Here is a 19,397-nt window from a genome sequence, read left to right on the forward strand (position 1 = left end):
TTATCATCTTTGATGTGAATAACTCAAGCATGTGCATTTCAAAGTTGCGCCCTGAAAATGCTCTATAGTTCAAAGAATATAAACACCAAAGGTGACGAGGGAGAATCAATTTTTTAAAATGTATTTGAACATTTCCAGAATATGCTTTTCAACATTTCCTTATCTTTAATAGTAGCACATGTATTCAATACATTGGAATCAAATGTAGCAGGATGATGTTCTGTTTCTTTATTTTGTAGGCTAGAGAGATTGATTTACCTTGCTCATTTTGTAAGAATGTATATATTAGTATATTGGAAAAAATAGGGACTAAAGAAATAGATTAATGCAATTTACGTGCAAACAAGGTTTGCTGGTGCAGGTAGCAGTGTCCAGGGTTTCCAGATGGTGACCGTTTTTGTCCCAGGAATTATAAGATATTGTTAAGGTTGCTGATCACCTACTCAACAATAATGAAAACTTCCCATGTAATACGGAATTAAGGACAGACACTCAAGGCCTTCATGAGTCTATATAGTTCCCTGGTGCCAAGTGAAGCATATGACTGAAGTAAAGCAAATGAATAAAAAGCCCATGCTTGTTTGCATATACTAAATGTAAAGTATTTACATTCTTCAAGCTTGTGCCTTGGCTATGTGGAAGCGGTACAAGCATAGAAAAGCTCCATGTAATAACTTCATTTAATTATATTCCACAAAATTTATACTAAACCCAGAAAAAACACCTGACAATTTTTAAGCATTAAAAGATTGGTAGGACAGGTATTAATGCCAAAGGGAATGCTTAGCAGCCAAGAAGGACAGAATTTAAACTAAAGCAAAATCATGGTGATACCTGGACAAAAACAAATATTGAAAGAATTTTATATTTTCCTTTAAACTGTTCATTGGAAAATGCTGAATTAACAAATACTTTAAAATGGAAAAGTTAAGGAAAAAAAATAATCCTTGTGAAACAATTCTGTGTGAAATGCTGTTAGGCCAATGTGAAACCAAAAAAAAGTACTCAAACAATCACCTCTCTACTTTTTATTGATGGTGCTTGAGAGATGCTGTCTCTGAAGGTTAGCACACTGCAGCTGTGTATTAAAAGCACCTTTCACCACTCTTCACAAGACAGCTATATAAAATGGGCAAGTAACATTTTATAAAATATTTACAATGCAGTTCACATGAAAGCAGGGCACTAAAAGACTCTGACAAAAATCAAGAAAGTGAAGTGAAAACATGTGAACGCTGGAATACAGAGGAGCTGAGCTGTGTTTTCCAGAAATTGTGTGTTCCTGAAATTGTTTCTTCCCAAAAAATGCCCCCTTTGAAGCTAGATCTCTACTCTGGGCTTCCAGCTGAGGTCTGTACTAGACATTGTTTGAGAACTGCTAGGGAAGCTGCTGTTAGCACAGATATCACAAGCGACAAAAGACATTTACTTAAATGCCCATCAACATTTGTGTACATCTTGTTTTTAATCTGTGCCTTTGATAGAGCACAAAACTGATCCACAGCAAGAACATCAGAACGTGGAAATTTGTTCTAGATTTACCTTCAAGGTAAATAAAAATATACCTTCAAGGATGAGAACTCCTCTGAATTCCAGGAGACTGTACTGAGATGGAAAATATTTCTGCTAGCTTCTGTGGTTTTAGTCCACAAAGCATATGTGACGGAGAGTAAGGTATTAGAGGTGGTTTTATAACTCAAATAGCAGGATGCTTCTCTTTTGTCATAAATGAGGTATGTTTTTTCTCCTCTGCATTTGATCTCTCACTAATGCATATTCTACTTTCTGTGTTACTGTCAAAAATATTATAATGTGATGTTGTAGGAGAGTAAGTTATTCACTCACCTGGGATATGGAAATCCTGTTAATTTTAGAAGGTATGTTTAATAAAATTGCATCATTGGCTGAGACCTTTTTGTGATATTATACTATGTTTATTAGAGAAAAATCTCTGCATTAGGTTCAAAGCCAGAAATTGATTTCCAAAGGGCCCGGGTGCCTAGGTTACTTAGATAATTTGAAAATCCCACTAGGCCTCTGTTTGCAGCTTTTTGGCAGCTAGATACTCTCAAAAAATCTGGCTCAAGAGTTATTACAGTAACACAAAGGAATAATAACTTATGTTTTTCATGCCAGAAGGATTTTACTGGCACTGAGCATCTTGATGTTACACAGGGGGAAATTATATTTACATGTTTGAGAGCACTGAATTAATTATAACATAAAATGAGACTTTGTTTAACATATGTAAAGAATCTGTTCTCAAATGCATTATTCCTTGTAGGGCTGGAAATAAAGCAAAGCGGTTTACCAAGCCTAGGAAGACTGTAAACAGGGAGATGGACAGTGTTCAATGGTTGATTAGTAGTCTGGAAAACAGACAGGGAGCAACCAAAATAGATTTCTTAGCCTTAATGCCAGACCTACCACTATTTTTTTTTTTTCTTCCTTGCTGCTATTATTTTGCTTAAGCCTCTTAAAGTCTGCTTCTCCATTTTCTAGTTACTATGAAAACATCTTGTATCATTTCAAAATAACCTTGAAATGGTTTATTTTGACAATGTTAATATTGTAAAGCAGAAATAGGAATAGATACTTTGGCTTCTAAGTTACCTTTAGGCAAGGGAAGAAATTAATGTAGCCTAGTCTATGTACTGAACTACGTATATATTTTCTTCTTGGCCTCAGGAAGACCCCAGAGCTGGAAGCTCTATATTAATTTTTGATGGTTAGTTTCTATTCTGACTCAAACTTTTTTTTTTATATATCTGTGATAATACAGTTGAAGCAGCAAGAGATACAGGACTGGGAACATCTCTGTAATACTTTCATAATTTAATTTTAAACTTGTGGCCATAATTGCATAAAATAGGTTTTGACTCACTTTTCCATAACTTAGGCTGTATATCCACCTGTGATAAAATGACTGAAAATAAAATTGATAGATCTGACTTAGGCAGGATTTTTCCAACTTGCTTCCTCTCCTGAACATGAGCAGTGAGAACTGCAAAATACAACATTTCTGACACATGCTGAAGGACTGGTAAAATCCAAATTCTTTGCTGCACTAAATTTTAAGAAAATCTATGGAAATGGGGATATTTACCACTGAAGTAGATTGTACTTCAGTGGAACTGGGCCACTAAAACAGCTGCAGACCTGACTGGTATCTTGAGATAATTTTGCGATGATCAGTATTATATGTATAAAGTCTTTATAGGTAATGGCTGTGTCAAGGAATGAAAACATATTTGTACCTCTCTGGAGTAGTTCTGTGCAACAAGTCCCAGCTGGTAGAAAGCAAGTCATGTTTCTGCTTGTGTAGCACCTGTTTTTGATTTCAGAGGGGAAACAGAAGAAAATTACTTCAATGGGTGGTGACATTAAATACAGCTGCTGTCTGGCAGAAAGCATGTTATCTCCTTTTTACCAAAGTGAAAACACTTCTACCTTGCATCATGGATAGGATCAGAGCTCCAGCTGTATTCTCCCAGAGGAAGAGACAGAAAGGGGTGTGCTCCCCAAACCTTTCTGGCCGTTATGAAGTAAAGTACAATAAGTTTGTCATTTTTATTATGCAGAGGAAGATGGGAGTGACCAGGAGGGCATTTTTGATGGATCTGGCAAGAAGAAAAGGTTTCAGAGTAGAAAGTGAGCTAAGGTAGGAGAATGTTTATATGTTTAGAAATAATACATAGTAAAGCTGCTTGAAGACTTCTGATTTAATAAATACAGTCCTGCAAAAGACTGTGGTGAAGCTTTTAGCTATGTGCTTGGTGGATATACTTTGCGTTCCCCACTATAATGATGCTTTGGAATTTCAGTGAGTGTTCCTAAAGTATGGATTATGCCTATTGTGTTCTGGGCAGAGAGCAGGCAGAACACAAACATTAGCAAAATTTCTAATGTGTCTGCATTTATAAGGTGTGAACTTGCAAATGACTTTCATGGGATATGTTTCTATGGATATGTATAGTCTCACTGGAATCAATGCATCTTTTCTTTAGCTGATCTCAATTATCTATTGCATATTCCCCCCTTGCAGTCAGGTTAACATTAATTTCAACTTAATGGCCAATTACTGAAATGGAAAAAAATGCTAGACGTACAGGAACTGAAAATGTGATGGGTTGAGAGGGGCACTTCTATAGTATATCTCTGCTATTCTAATATTTTATCTTCTTGTGAGTAAATACACTGATGTGAATCTGAAAGTTATTTGATTACACTTTGGTGCAATCTGGAAGAGTCTGAAAAAAGGTAGGAATAAAATATCACAGATGTGGCGCTTCAGGGTGAAAACATACAATTACAGATTTGTTGTGTGGTGTTTAAGTCAACTCATTTTGAAGGAAGCCTTCCTCCAAATACTGCTTTTCATGAGTACCAGTTATATTATTATGCAGCTTTCCATAAACTGCATCTTTATGTAGGTACTCTGACAAGCTGGAAGAAAACCAAGTATTGATCATTTATGTGTATCTGTATGCAGGTAGTATACAACTGGGTCCTCCCTATAAAAGCTCATTTCCACTGATTTTTTTTTTAATCCCATCGTCTTTGAAAGCCTGAGGAAGAAGGGAGGATGAAATAATTTGTCAAGCAAGATTCAAGCAGGTATTGAACAGAAATAGGCAATTAGTGTCTGATACAAAACTAATTGAATTCTCGGGGAAAAAAAGATGAAGTGGGCTGTTCTGAATCCTACATTAACAATCCATTGAAGACTGAGTGGAGTATTTATCAGGGCTGCTTTGACATGCAGGTGTCTATTACAGTATCGCAGGCTTTTAAATTGTATGCAAGGCAGGTGTTACGTATAATTTCAGCTTAGCTAGTTCTGAATAAAACAAAACTATGTAACTGTTGATTTTTGGTTTTGAAATTACCAAAGGAAATACTAAATTTGTTATATTCGGTGCCAAGAAAAAAGCACAGCTGTACAGGTACCAGAGGAAACTGGTGCACAGCAGCTAAACTGCTGCTGCGAGCATAGCAGTGGCAATGTTCCCAGATATGCAGCTTGGTACAAATACATTACATATGAATATTTTATATAAAGTCAAGTAAACCACAGGAAGCAGAAGTTCTATGTCTCTAACTGATTTTTTTTTCTCAAGTAAAGATGTGACAGTTTAATTAAAATAAAACCTAGTAGAGTTAAATAATAACTAAACCAATAGTATATCTTGGAGATTATCTAACCTAATTCATAGTCTTTTAGGTTAAAATATATTTGGATTATTTTTTTCAGTGGCTTCTACAAGTTGTACACTATGAAGAGAAAAAAAGTGCTTTGCCATGACAGTTTTTGTATTTCAGTAATATAGTACATTTAATAAATTTATTATATTTCTGAAATATAGCACACTTAAGGTGTGGGAGAGTTATATGCTATGTTTTCCATGGGTTGAGTCCTTTATTTGTGTGGTGGTTTTGCCCTGGCTGGAGGCCAGGCACCCACCAAATTCACTCTATCACTCCCCTTTTCCACTAGACAGGAGAGAAAATATATATTGAGAGGTTTAGGAGTAAGATAAGGACAGGGAGAGACCATTCCTCAATTAGCATCACAGACAAAACAGTACAGAATAAAGGAAAGAAATCTATCTAATTCACTACACTACACACAACACACAGTGAAACCAGAGTTGGATAATGAGAAGTGCAACAAGGTCTTAGAGCACCTCCCCCACCACTCTCTTCTTAGCAGACTTCACTTTAGTCATGATTTTTCTCCCTTATTTTCCCCAATGTTATTCTAGTACATCAACTCAAATTTAGTGTAATAACATTTACACTACCATATTTTTAAGCAATGCATGCCATATAATCTGTTTAATAATAACTCGATCTGTAAACTTTTCATTCACTGAACTGAATTATCAGTTCTGTATAAGGCTGGCCTCTTACTAGTAAGTGTTCTTTATGTGGAATACATAATTCATATGATTTAAGTCATGAACATTTGACTTTGCCATATGTAAAGAGTTCAGTGTAGGTTCAGAAAAGTCACATTTACAACAAGATATTAGTTTTTGTAAAGCTTTAAGAATTATTAACAGACTTTTTAATACTATAAAGCTTTCATTCATTGGTCAGGGATATTGGGAAGCACTGTCAGGTATTGTAAAGCAGCCTTTTCATTATGGTGCTATTTGTCCAAGCCAGATATTTTCAGAGTTACCAAAAATGTATAATAGGATAGTATCTTATGGAAGGCAAATGATGCAGAAAGAAAGAAAATGCTGCATTTACAGGAGCTGTCAGGCTAAAGTCTTTTCTCAAAGGAGATTCAGTGACTTGAATGGATATATTGTGATATTAAAACACAACTTCCCACATCCTAACATAAATTGTATACTACAATTTTCAGGAAATGCACAGTAAGTAAATATGGAAATAGCAGCTCTGTATGTGTGTACAGTTGCGTTCAGGAAAGAAAGAAATTTCTTTTTGTGTACTTCTTGACAGTGATTCTGTCACTCATATTGTGTCTGAGAACAACTCTTACCTGGAGGTGCAGGAATGGCTGAGAGGGCAAGCTGTGGCTGATAGCTCCAGGTTTGAGCTACTGGATATCTCCTGGTTCACAGCATGCATGGAAGCAGGAAGACCAGTTGATTCAGAATTGAAGTATCATCTTATGGTAAGCCAGATCCTTCAGTGTGAATACAGTGACATTCAAAATGAATTATTCTTCTTTTTTTAAACTAAATACATATATAATTGTATTCTTATATATTTTTTTAATTTAAAGCTTTTTCCCCTAAAGTTTACATGTTTTATTAAAAGACCCTCTGTATCAGTGTCTGGTAATGCCAAGTTAATATGCTGTTGCATGTGAACAAATTGGTAATACACATTCTTGTAAAAAAGGGGTGCTATTAAAGGGGGAATATCCAGCAGTGAAGCACTCGCTGTTGTTGTGGTACCTGTGGTATTTCAAAATACTTCAGCATCATGGTAATGTCCCACTGAGAGCATTCCATTTTAATGGGCTCCTGATAGAATACTTTGCCTCTTCAAAACAACACAAAAATGGTAAAACCTTTGCTGCTTGGAAGTGATCAGCTAACTGCTGGGCCCTTCAAGTACCTGTGAAATGAAGTCTGCAGCAGTCTATGGACATGCATTTACAAACTTGGCTCCAACAAGTAAAACTGTGCTAAGAAATACATTTTATCATATTATCTCTCAATAGGAGCTGTAAGTCAGAGGATATTGCTGGTTATTGGGTGAATGATGTTTGTCTTTGAAGCAATAGATGATGACATATTTTCCTGTGATCTAGGCCTGACAAAATTATGTGTTAATGTCTCAAACTGGAACATAGTGTGAAACAGTATTCAGTACCTTCATTACAGATGTGAAAGATGATGGTAGGGATGCCTGGGCATGCTGTGCACAATGCAACAACAGCACATGCCATTGGGCCGTGAAGTAGACCATGCACCGTGTCAGGATGAACTTACTACCTTGTTCTGCACGTGCTTGAGCCTCAGAGTGATGGATTTACCATGCATTGGTGAAGAAATTATTCATACATCAAGAGAATAAGTCTGATCAAGGTCTCTGAAGTGAGGGATTCCTGCTGACTGCTGAGGGCCTGGGTTAGGTTCTGTGTGAACTGTGACTCCACTGCAAAACGGTAACTGGGAAACGTGTAAACTCTGGGGCTAGGACAGGATCCCCAGCATGTACCTTCCTGTGAGGCAGAGGATGCTTGAATATTTAATGTCAATACTGTACTGTTTGCTCCTGCTTCATCTTGATGTTTAGATTATAAAGGATGATTCATAAATACCACCATTCCCCAAGAAAAACTGTAGCTCCAGATTAATTTTTTCAGTCATCTTTCATTGCCAGAAACTATTTTCCAGGATTTTACATATAAGAATTACTGTTTAATAACACACTGTGGGGGGAGGAATGAATACACCAGATGGAGCTGTCGCTCTCAGACTCGGCATAATTCCGTGACAGAATATGTGCTGTGTTTATATTTGCAATCTTTCCAATGAAGTATTTTTGCAGTATATTTACAATATTTTCAGTGAATCTGCTGGAGGGAGAATAGACCAAAGAAATTAATGCAAAGCAGAAAAAAACCCTAAAACTTTGTAACTACTGCATTACATAATCTCACAGGCGAACAGGTCATAAAAATATAAATACTCCGAATGCACAGCAGTTCTCTATACAAGATATAGATCCAAAATCTGAGCAAAATCCTGTGTACTTTGAAAGCTTCACATCAAGATTAAAAGTAAACTAAATTACCTTTTTAATTTCAGCAGTGTGTCTAACCCTATGGATTTGGATCTCTCAGAAAAAATATTTTTTGTAGGTTTTTTTTTTTTTTAAAGCAAGAAAGACCTTTGTCTTTCTCCAAAACGTCTCTAATGATGCTGAAGCTTACTATTTTTAAATCAGTGAGAAGGCTACTGCAGGTTGAACTGCCTGCTTTTCTTTTATATATAAAAGTCCTCTTGGAATACTGCTGGAGAAAAAATTCTGAAAAAAGGTGGCAGCACTGTCAGGAGTTTTTAAACTATGAGACTGGTTGGTTTTTTTTTTAATTTTTGAAACACAAAGGTTTCATGTTAATAAATGTAGAATGCAATAAGCTAGTGACAGCTGTACTGTTAACTCTAAAGATTATAGTTAAGACCAGTCTTAATTATGTAGTGGCTATAACGTAATAAATATTTTTGTAAAGCAAAAAAGAAGGAAGAGGAAGGATTCTAGAAGTTCATAAAATTTAAAAACAATTTTATTGTTGCAGTGTCACCACAATTTTTCTTCCCGCTCCCCTTCCCCCCCTGCCTTGAGAAATGATGAACATTTGAAGTAAAGGTTAATTTTCTTTTAGGTACTAGACTGAACTCGTACATAATGTAATTTAATTGGAGTTTCACTGAAGACAAATTTGGTCCATTATGTCAGTCTTGTAAAATGTGAAATGAAAGTGAATTAACAAACCTTGAACTCAGCTATATGATGAAGAGTTTGAGGTAAAAGGAATGTATTGCAGTGATGGAATGTTTTGGGTGAAATCTCATCTTACATGTAGGTTAGTGGTAAAATTCCCATTAATACCAATAGCAGTAAGACTTCATCTTTCAGAACAGTATTTGGAAGGTTGTTCTTCATGCAGAAGATTTTTTTTAATGCATTACTAGAAAGACTTGTCCTCCATGCAAAACAATGGGAATAAAGTCAGAGTTAACACACCATTAGCTAACATTAATTACAGTTGTCACTAAAATACATCTTTCTGTAGTTTGAATTATCCAAGAGATATTCTGATGTTAGTATAGAACATAAAAGGTTGAGTGACCAGATCGAAGATGGTCTGAATTCTTACTGATTCATTTGGCAACAGCTGACTTTTATAGTTAATAGCCATCGTTTCATTTAATAGGCTATGGAAGTGTGGTAGCCAAGCATCCGTTTTAAAAGGAAATCAAAATATTTCTCTGGCAAAGGAATGCCTTTGTCCAGAGACACCTTTCCCACCACAAACAGATGTGTATTGTGGGCAATAGCAGGATGTGGACATTAATATGGATGCAAGGGCATCCCCACACGCTAGGAGGTAGTGCTGTTTCCTGGATAATGGGAAAAAGAGAGGCAGAGGAAAAGCTTTAAGAGGAATAAAGAGAAAGGAAGAGAACTGTAAGTGGGTTGTCATCTAGCAGTCTTTGGATCTGTGCTGTGACTGCACCTCCTTTGCCTTTTCCTCAGCCAGAACCCAAAAGTTTTGTGATTTTTTTTTTGTTTATTTTTAGAAAGCAAAAGAGATTTGTTTCCTTGAACAAAGGATTTCCCTCCACATAGGAAAAGGAAGTACTGCATCTTTTGATCCCTTGCCACATCATGTGACAGGCAACTCATATTTAATGTTTTCCAGAGTGTCTCGCTATTTTGCCTTGTGAAAGAGAGAGAAAGAGAGAGGCTCTAACTAATGGAAGAAATCCTTCATACTGACAGTCAGAGTTCCCGAGAAAATAAAATGAAACTTATAAACTGGCTGCATTCTCTTCATAAAATGCTGGTTATCAGCAGACTTTATTATTTGATCAATGCTGTCTGGACTTTACAAAGCTGCTGGCTCTTGAATAATGTGGCCTGACAGAGTCTCTAGTACTGTGCATGCTGTTCCATTTTTCCCTCTCTTTGTTATTTCCCTCCGTCATTATACTACATTTTTGTGAATTAAAAATAATAGTTTGATAAAGAGTGAAGAACTACCCTGCAAGATTAATTCTGTAACTAGCCATCTCTGCTGCACAAGCTGATGCTAGTGGTACAGGTTGATTTTCCTGCTTATGCCATGCAGAAAATGTCACTGTGAAGGAGTGGCAATGACATTCACTGTACTCCAGCCTGGATGTGGGGTAGAAGCTCTGACTAACTCTAGCCATTAAGTAGCCTACACATTTGGATATTTTTCAGTGTTTTCCTCTCTACAGTGCATTGTAGTTCATTTTAATATAGTGGAGTTATCTGCAAAAAGAAAGAATTTTGATACTTACATTTTTCTCATGTCTGTAGTTGTTTTTAATCTGTACTACAAATTATTTCAAGGTAGTATGAGTTTCCAGGATTGCTTGTTCTACACTGTAATTGATGCTGAATTAAATCTTAGGTTTGTCCCATAATCACTACAAATGATTTCATCCCATCTGGTCTTCCACCAAAAGACAGTATCAATCCTGTTCTTGTGTTCTGCTAATGATAGGAGATCATCTCTTCCATTCTCATGCAAACATCATAATATTCCCTAAAACTTAGACTCTAGTAATTACTGTTTGCTGGGTGTTTATGCTGTTGATTTTAGCTGAAGTTTCTTCTGTTATGTATAATTAAATCCTCTTAATTAAAAGCATGTCTATTGATGAATAAGAAAAATGTTCAAAATTCTTTGTTAAGGCAGGGACAGGGTATTTATGTGCTAGTCTATCACCTTTTTAAACACATGGAGTTTCTGTGTTAATTTTGCTCTCATCCACACTGCCGGGTAACACTCTTACTATTTGTGTATCTATGTCCTAATGAAGATAATAGCTTATTATACATTCTGTTCAGTAACATTCTGTTTGTTCACAGTCTGCAACTGGCACTATCATTTCAAGCAGTATATTAGCTGTGATCAATCAGCATTTATATGATTTAAAATCAATTTTAAAGTATAATTCATGAATGTGTGCGAAAGTAGATGAGTTGTGCTGTTGATCCTGGCTGAAACCATTTCAGTTATTCCCAAGAGAGGTCTTACACATAAAATAGCTTGCTTCCTTTCAGTGTATACTGTGAAAACTGCCATATAATTCACTGCTCCTTCAGCTGTGCAAGCAAATGGCTTTTTTTGTGTGTGTGTGAATGCTATTATTTAACTACTCTGTATCAAATACAAAGGAAATTTACCATGAAATTATATGTGGGGGGGATATGTTTGAAGGCACATACACATATTTATAGGTTTTTCCTAGCACAGGAAAATTCCTAGCTTTATGTCTGCATGTCTTTAGATACAGGGAAGAAAGGGCTCATCATTCTATTATTGGGGTAAGGATTTCCTCAGTGTACCATTGTGATATTTTTGTTATTGTTGAATCATTTCCCTTTGGCTTTTGGATAGTTCAGTTTTGACAGATCTGTGAAATATTTTCAGAAATACCTGTTTCCAAGGTATTTCAGACTTTGCACTTTCAGTGAAAAGCAAAGGAGTGAAAAGACCGGACATATATATAGCAGCAGAAAAGCTGGTGCTAGGTTGTCTTTTTCCAGTTGCTTGCTGGTCAAAACACTCGTATGCTGAGGACTCACAGTCAAGATTTTGATTTTCTTTTGCCAATGGGGACACAGTACAGTGTATCCTGCCTTTCAGGAGAGTGCCCTTCCCACCCTACTGGAGTGGGTTGCCCAGAGATACTGGGTTTGGCCTTGGTCTCTTTTGCACGGAGGGAAATTAGGAGAAAACATGCGAACAAACACATATATAGCCTGGTGCTTGGGAAAATCCCTTTTAAGATTTGGTACCTGACTCTGCTTCATTGCTCCAGTGAGCACCTAAAAACAGTGAATTTGATCAGCATGTATGGAATGAGCTGAGTGCAAAACTACATCATGAGGAACAATCAATACTGGCTGTTGAATCATAGGATGGAGATGTCTCTGGCTATTTGTAAATGTTTCCTTTGCTCTATAATGACACCAAAATATAACATTTAGCTTAATGGATTAAATCTAATCCCCCCAAAATTTCTGTCATTGTACCTGGAAGAGGGGGAAAAGTTTCTCTTAAGGTTGTACAAACATTTTTCTTCCACCACTGAATTTAACTACAGAGCAAAAAAAAATAATATATTTTAGTTTTTTTTTCTTTCTCCTTCGTATAACATCCCTGATCTTATATTGTATCATCTAGTTTTTTCTGGGAAAAACCACTGTTCTTTCAAGCTTATCTGCTCTTAAAGCTTTGTAGTTTTTCAATCTCACTGAAATAATAAGAGTAGTGGTAGCGAGACTTGCCACATAGAGACCTTTTTTAAAATGGCAGTGCTATTGAAAACTCCCTGCAAGGACTTACTGCAGAAAATGAAAAATCCTAGTAGCCACAAGATAAGCTGGTATTCTCAGTGCAGCCAGTGTGATATTATATGTTTTTTCCAGGAAGGTGGTAGAACTGTTATTATTCTTTTAGCTTTTATTCAAAGGTACATATTTTGGACTAAAATGTATTTTTGATATTTTAAAGTTTTTGACCAGTCTATCACCAACCCTCTTTGTGTCCCCCCTCCCCTTTTTTTTCCTTATTAGGAACAAGATGAGTCTCCTTTGAACGCACCTGTATGTGAAGTGCCATCATTTATTGCAAGCAAAGTCTCTCAGTATTCATGTCAAAGGAAGACAACTTTAAATAACCACAACAAGAAATTCACGGTAATACTTATTCCATCCAGGAAATAAAAACTAGCATAAGGAAAATAATACAGTACTCACATCAGTGTTTTCTATGACATTCAGCAAAATCATGAGGTAAGCAGGCAGCATAATGATAACAATTTTAAAAAGTTATAAATCTGCCATATTTAAAATTGAGTGCAAGCTTAATTGCATCCTTTAACTATCACTGAAAGCTTAACACACTGGATCTTTAAATACACTAATAGCTTGTAAACACATGAATTTTTAAAACAAATGATAGAATAACATTCTGAAAATGTCTTTTAGCCTTTCATCACAGTTTTATTTGACAAGTTGCAAGTAACAATAAGCAAAAATTTAGTTTAGGTCAGTGCAAGGTACTTCATAATTGCTGTCCTGCCTTCAAAGTGTGGTTGCAACCTTCAGATTTTCACAATTGCTTAGTTATGAAAACAGATTGTGTGATCAATGTAGTGACTTTAAATAGAAATCTTATAGAATATCTTATGTCCTATTCAATGCTCATGATATTACATAGCTCAGTGGGTCTGAAGAGCCTGAGTCATCTAGTCTAACTTTCCCTTAAGTTACTGTGCCTAATGGCTCCTCTTGTCTGGCTCTAGATACTCAGTGACAACTATTCAATAGAAAACATTTGACACAAACACTCTAAGGTAGTGTGATCTGAATAAATCTAGCATGGTTACGTTTGTATGTTTCAACTATGATGTGAAACACCTCCTCATCTTCCTGAAGTTTTATTATTATGTTATTTAAATTTTTTATGCTTTTACTCTCTGTGTAAATACACACAAAATCTTTCAACGAAATATTATTTGTAAGATCCATGTAAAAAGTATAATAACAGATATCAGTATTTTGAGAATAAAAAACATTTGCAAGGTAAATACTAAAACCTCTGGGAACTCAGAACTAAAGATAAACCTAAGAGCAACTCTGAAATGTCTTGATCTGCGAATGCTCAGTTAAAAATTAAACAACCTAAATCTTGCCTTGTAGTTATGCTTTGAAATAATCATCCATTATATTGAAGTATATAATAATGTTTATAGTACTGAAGTAGGTTAAACTGTTTGTTTATTTTAAAAAACTTTCCCTTTTTGAGCAAGCTGGTGGGGATTGAGTTTTGACCCTGCTTTGACCCTGAGATTTTATTAGAGACCTCCTGAGGTCCCTTCCAGCCCCAGTGATTCCAACATTCCCCAAACTTCTTCTTTTGAAATGTCCACCATGCCCTACCTCCTGCTAGGAAGAAAAAGCTGCGAGTTACTACTTAACCTCTTAAGGCGTCATTCTTTTTCACTATTTACTAATATCAATTACTGCTGTAGGGGAAAATATCAGACCAAATATAGTATGACCTGAAGATTTCATAAAGTACTGACCTTGGAGAAATAGGAAGTACTTTATTGCTCCGCTTCCTGGAAACAGTGGAATGTAGGAGTCTGGCTCTGTTAAATTTCTTGTAGTGGAACATTTTGTCAGTCATTCTGAAGGTAAAAAACTAGAAGTGATTGTGATAGATATCGGCAAAATACAATGGCTACTACTAAAAACCAAAAAATTGTTGCAGATTTTTAATGATCATTACTATTTTCAGAACAGAAAGATCTAGAATAAGGTTTCTTTTCAATGATGCATTTAAAAATTGTTTTTCATTTTGGAAACATCTAATATATTTGTAAATTTGCACAGTGTTTTTCCATTTTCAGAGATGAGGGCTGTAACTCTAATAAACCTATAGTTGTTCTAGCTACTAGGTTCCTGAATTTAGTTCAAGATTCAGTTCAAAGGAAAACTATGGTAGCAGCAACATATTCATTGGGTGGTTTATAGTATACCTGTATTTCACAGAGGCAGTCCCTAAATTGCTTCCAGGTTTATTATTGCAGCAGTCTTAATGTCAGAGCACAACTTGAATTTGATAAATTAATTTAGCCGAACACATTAGAAGCTGGGTAGTTCCATGACTGAAGCACTGAGACTCCCTTCTGTTATTCTATGTATCAAACGTTTCTGTGTCTGGTTAGAAATTAGGTTTCATAGTGACAAATGTGGCAGTTTTTCATCCTTGTACTTCAAGACTGTTTTGAGTTCGTGCTGTATTTTATTTCTGGAGGTGGTACTGGACAGACTGATAATGTGTATGAGCCTGTCTAGCATCTGCATCTTGACAGTTGTAATGTAACTCCTTCAGGCTGTTGCTCTATTTCCTCACAATCAAAGCTTGTAGTGACAACTGAAGGCTTGGGTGTTTATGGACTTCAAGAGCTGGTCCATTCCCTGGAGGCCTGCCAGTTAGTCTGCCTGCCACAGGAGCCTGATTTTCAGGTTTGCTGTTGTTTTGTTGGTCTTGTATTAAACCTGTAATTCACATTCTCAAATAAAAGTCTTCCAACAGATTTTTCAGTATGAGCACTTAGCAAATGCACTGAAGCATTGGTATAATTCACTTGTGCATGCTGTGGTCAGCCAACCATTAAATGACAGATTTTCCCTGGCTCAATGCCGTACATCCTGAAAATTAGGTCCAAACTGTCTTGAATTATGTGTTGATGATAGTATTTTGTTATAACAACTATATTTTGTGAGCCAAGGTTGTTCCTTTTTCTTACAGATTTTCTGTTTTCTTTGGTTAGCTTGAAAATAATGGTTTTTATCTTGCCTATAACAGAAGCACAAAGCTATTATTTGCTTATGCATTCTTGGATGAACTCATGGATTCCTCCTTTTACTGGATTGTGCCCTGATACCCTGTATCAAATTCCTCTTTCAAATGAGTAGTAGTTATGTTTAAGAAACAGTAGTAGTTGTGTTTGACATCTCTTAGTCTTTAGAAGAGCAGGAATACAGTCACTAATAGGTGTACGAGGCTTTGGATATACTGGTTTCTTGGGAGACACACTCTTGGAGATTTAATTTCTAGAGAAATTAGTGATCAGTTTTAATCTTGAGTTCTGTTCTGTATATATCTTACCATGGTAATTAAAACCAAATAGTAGAGATATTTGATGAGAGCTCATGAGGACAATGTGGTGGTTTAACACACTGGATGCAATTGCTATGTTCAGTTGTCCCGTGTTTCCTTTCTGTTGTATTAGCCAGAAAGTAACTTACAGAAAAATAAACCAAAATGGTTTTACATCTTGGAAGAAGCTACAGAAGGGTTGGTGAAGGCTGCAGATGTGAAGGTTTCATGACTATGTCCAGTATGTGGCACATCCTACCCAAATTATGAGCTGTAGAGCTGTAGCAAGGCCTGTTGTGTGAAGAATAGACTAAGTATGTCAAGTTGCGTTCCAAGGACAAGACGTTGGCATTGTGTGGCAGTTCATGGAGGAGAAATGCAACCACTTCAGACTTGTGCGGCCTCACGCAATCTGTGAGTCACCATGTATCATGCACGTACTGTGGCCTCCCTGTATGTCAGTTGGAAACCAGTGCCATGGGCTTTACCGATTTGAACGTTTCAGGAATGCACCTGAATGCACAGCCCTGACTCCAGAGGTGAACTGTAGCTGTTCAGGTGGGTAAAGATGCAAAAGAAAAGGGCAAATTGTTTCACCAGAGGCTGTACCTTGGCAGGTTTCCTTTATATTTGTCTTAAACATTAATGTTATTATGGAATATAATATTACAATATTGTTCTCTGGTTCATTTGTAAATAGCTAGCCCTCCTTCCTCTCTCTCACTGAAAATATACACTTGGGGGCTTCATTGTGTTTTCATGTGGTAATATAAATGGAGTCATTCTGCTGTGCCCGAGAGGGGTTGTTGGATTTGAATATTAATACCAGACTGCAATAAAATTCAGAAAGACATTCTTCTGTGAGGAAAATACAATTTAATTCCTACAGAAGAAACTAATTAAGTCAGAGGCAAATGGTTCTGTGATTTTGAGGCTTATTGCTAATGCTAGTGAATGTTACTCTGCTTTGGCTGTTACTCATGGTAATGAGAATGTGGATGTTTAGCATGGGAAAGATGCCTGGTTTCCTTTCCAGTCTACTACAGAAAAAAAATATTCTGTTCTTTTTACCTACATGTATCTGTATGCCAGTGATGCAAACATTTATTATTATTCCATTTTAAAACAGACCTCAGGAGAACCTCAACTTTAATTTTATAATGAACTTGGGAGCTCTATAGGTAGATAACCACTCACTGAATGCGTACCCTTAATAACATGTAGTGCCTTACTGACACAGCTTGCTTCAATAAAAAAATCTCCAGATAGTACATCAAAATTGCAGATTTTATAAATGTATATGAAGTGTACACCTATCCAAAATGAACTGCTGGATTGGCTTAAATAGGAAATATCTCTTGTCATTTTTAAGGTAGTGGGAGGGTGCTCCCTAAAATAAACACAGGACTTTAATGCACTTGCACTTTTTGACAACAACCCATATTTGTACGTATACATCAAGTCTTTGCTGCTTGCTTTAACCATATGAATACATGTTTCTTATTACTGAGTGTTTTTATCTAGGGCAGTGTTACGTGATTGATTCTTTAACTGCATTTTTGTGCTCTGTCATCAAATCTTGTTTTCTTTCACATTATGTGAAAAATATGGAAACTTCTCGAGTACCCCTCTATTCTGTTACAAGAAATGAACCTGTAATTATTGGATAATATGAGTAGCAACTGGAGCTAACAGTTATTTCTAATAACAGTGTGTATACAAGAACCCTGAGATCGTGCACATTATGCTATTGCTGTTATTCTCTCAGCTCCTTTGTTTTTCTAGTAAGATGACATGATAATATCTTTGGGCCAGAACAGTTCAGATAAAAATAATAATGTAAAAATAATTATAATTTAACTAAAATGGATCATTTTATTTATTTGGAAACCACTTTAGTCAACACTATAGACTGACTTAAATTACCTAGTTCTCCTTGACATAAGCATCTGAAAGTATTTATTTCATATATGTATGTGCGCAAAAGCTATTTGCATGCCCTATGTCTCTTCCCATTGACACATGAAATTAGGGCTTACACTATGGAATGTGAGAAGAAATGTTTTTTTAATGGAAGGTTTGTTCTAAATCTTTTTTAAATCACTTTGGTCAGTTTTGAATCAACATCAAACGTTGCCAACAGTAATGTGTTGAGAACTAGGTCCCAACCTTTGGATTTATGACTCACTAAATAAACTTCAAGTAGAAAACAGTGATTGAGAGGAAAAGCAATTTAACTCAAATTGCTGTTCTGAGTATAATAGTCCTTCAACCCAGTATCACGCAGGATTTATTTTTTTTAGCACGCTTCGCCATTTAACTCTTCTGCAGATTAAATTCACCTGTACAATGGTGTATTATTATTTTTTTTATTTGTGCGGCAGTATTTTCAGGCTCAAGTAAGAGAGAGGCCTTTTTAATAAGAAATGCTGTACAAACACATTGTAAAAGAAAATTCAAGCCCTGGGTAGTTGGTAGCCCTAATAGTGAATGAGAGATAACAAGGGAGACAGTGGCAGGGAGGTCTGAAGCACTTTTCCAAGGTCACACAGCAGAGGAGCAGTGGACATAGGCATGGGAATAAGGCAAGTGCCCTGTCCATAAAGCTTTAATGCTTTTGATACAAACCAGAGTAGATTTAAAATACATCTTGGTAGTATAATATTTGTAATGTATGCTCTAACAGTATTAAACTGATGTTATTAAAGACTATTTTGCAAGTAGCAATGTAACTGCTCTGACAATCCTGTTTAAACAAACAGGACTATATGAAGCTTTGCATGGCACTTGCTTTTCTGATGGTGAGTGAACTCATGTACTCTGATATTCGTGTTGAAAGGTATTGGGTTAGTTTTAAGCAAGCATAAACCAGTTTATCATTATTATTATTATTTGCCTATGAGAATAATTCATGTATTTTAGTTGAGAGTCTTGCTCTTTGAGTTGATTTAATTATTTTGATTTTTACATTTATAATATCATAGTGTGCATTGCTACATGTGTAAGACGCTTACTTGTGACCTTGTTAATTTTATTTCATCTTATTAGGTCTTAAACACTAAATATTAAACCAGGTGCAAAATTGCTGTGAGTACATTTATCCTCTTTCTTATTTTTAATATAATTCATCAAAATCATTGAGTACTTTTGTGTCTGACCTGCTGGGATCTGTAAATCTATTCCATCCCCAAATATTTTCATAGCCCAAGTGTCACGAATATACATTCTGCAGTTTCAGGCACAGATGGAAAACTTGCAATAACTGAAGAACTGAAACATAACCTAGCTATCTTTCACATTTAATGAGAGCAGCCCCTGCAGAATCCCCTGGAGATTATGAAAATCCCACGTGCTGGAAACATCTAGAAATTTAGTTTCCTGTTAAAATAATACCCTTTAAACAGGCAATCTGGGTATTGATCTAATTGATAAAAATGTGGTGAGGTGCTTAATGTAAGAGATATGAGGGTTT

At 35.9% G+C, this 19,397-nt stretch overlaps 1 protein-coding gene across 1 annotated transcript in view; it reads left to right on the forward strand.

Moving 5' to 3' along the window:
• Nucleotides 1–3,458: 3,458 nt before the first annotated feature.
• Nucleotides 3,459–19,397, forward strand: part of DNTT (DNA nucleotidylexotransferase) — a gene marked incomplete at both ends in the record, with an annotated part of 89,343 nt that continues 73,404 nt past the window's right edge. The window contains 3 exons of the mRNA XM_084265380.1: nucleotides 3,459–3,661; nucleotides 6,475–6,649; nucleotides 12,829–12,951. Of these exons, the coding sequence (XP_084121506.1) occupies nucleotides 3,459–3,661; nucleotides 6,475–6,649; nucleotides 12,829–12,951 (501 nt within the window). The remainder of the gene's footprint in view (nucleotides 3,662–6,474; nucleotides 6,650–12,828; nucleotides 12,952–19,397) is intronic.

The sequence above is a fragment of the Gallinula chloropus genome (genome assembly GCF_964237585.1).
Source record: "Gallinula chloropus genome assembly, chromosome: 5".
In the NCBI taxonomy this organism is placed as follows: domain Eukaryota; kingdom Metazoa; phylum Chordata; class Aves; order Gruiformes; family Rallidae; genus Gallinula; species Gallinula chloropus.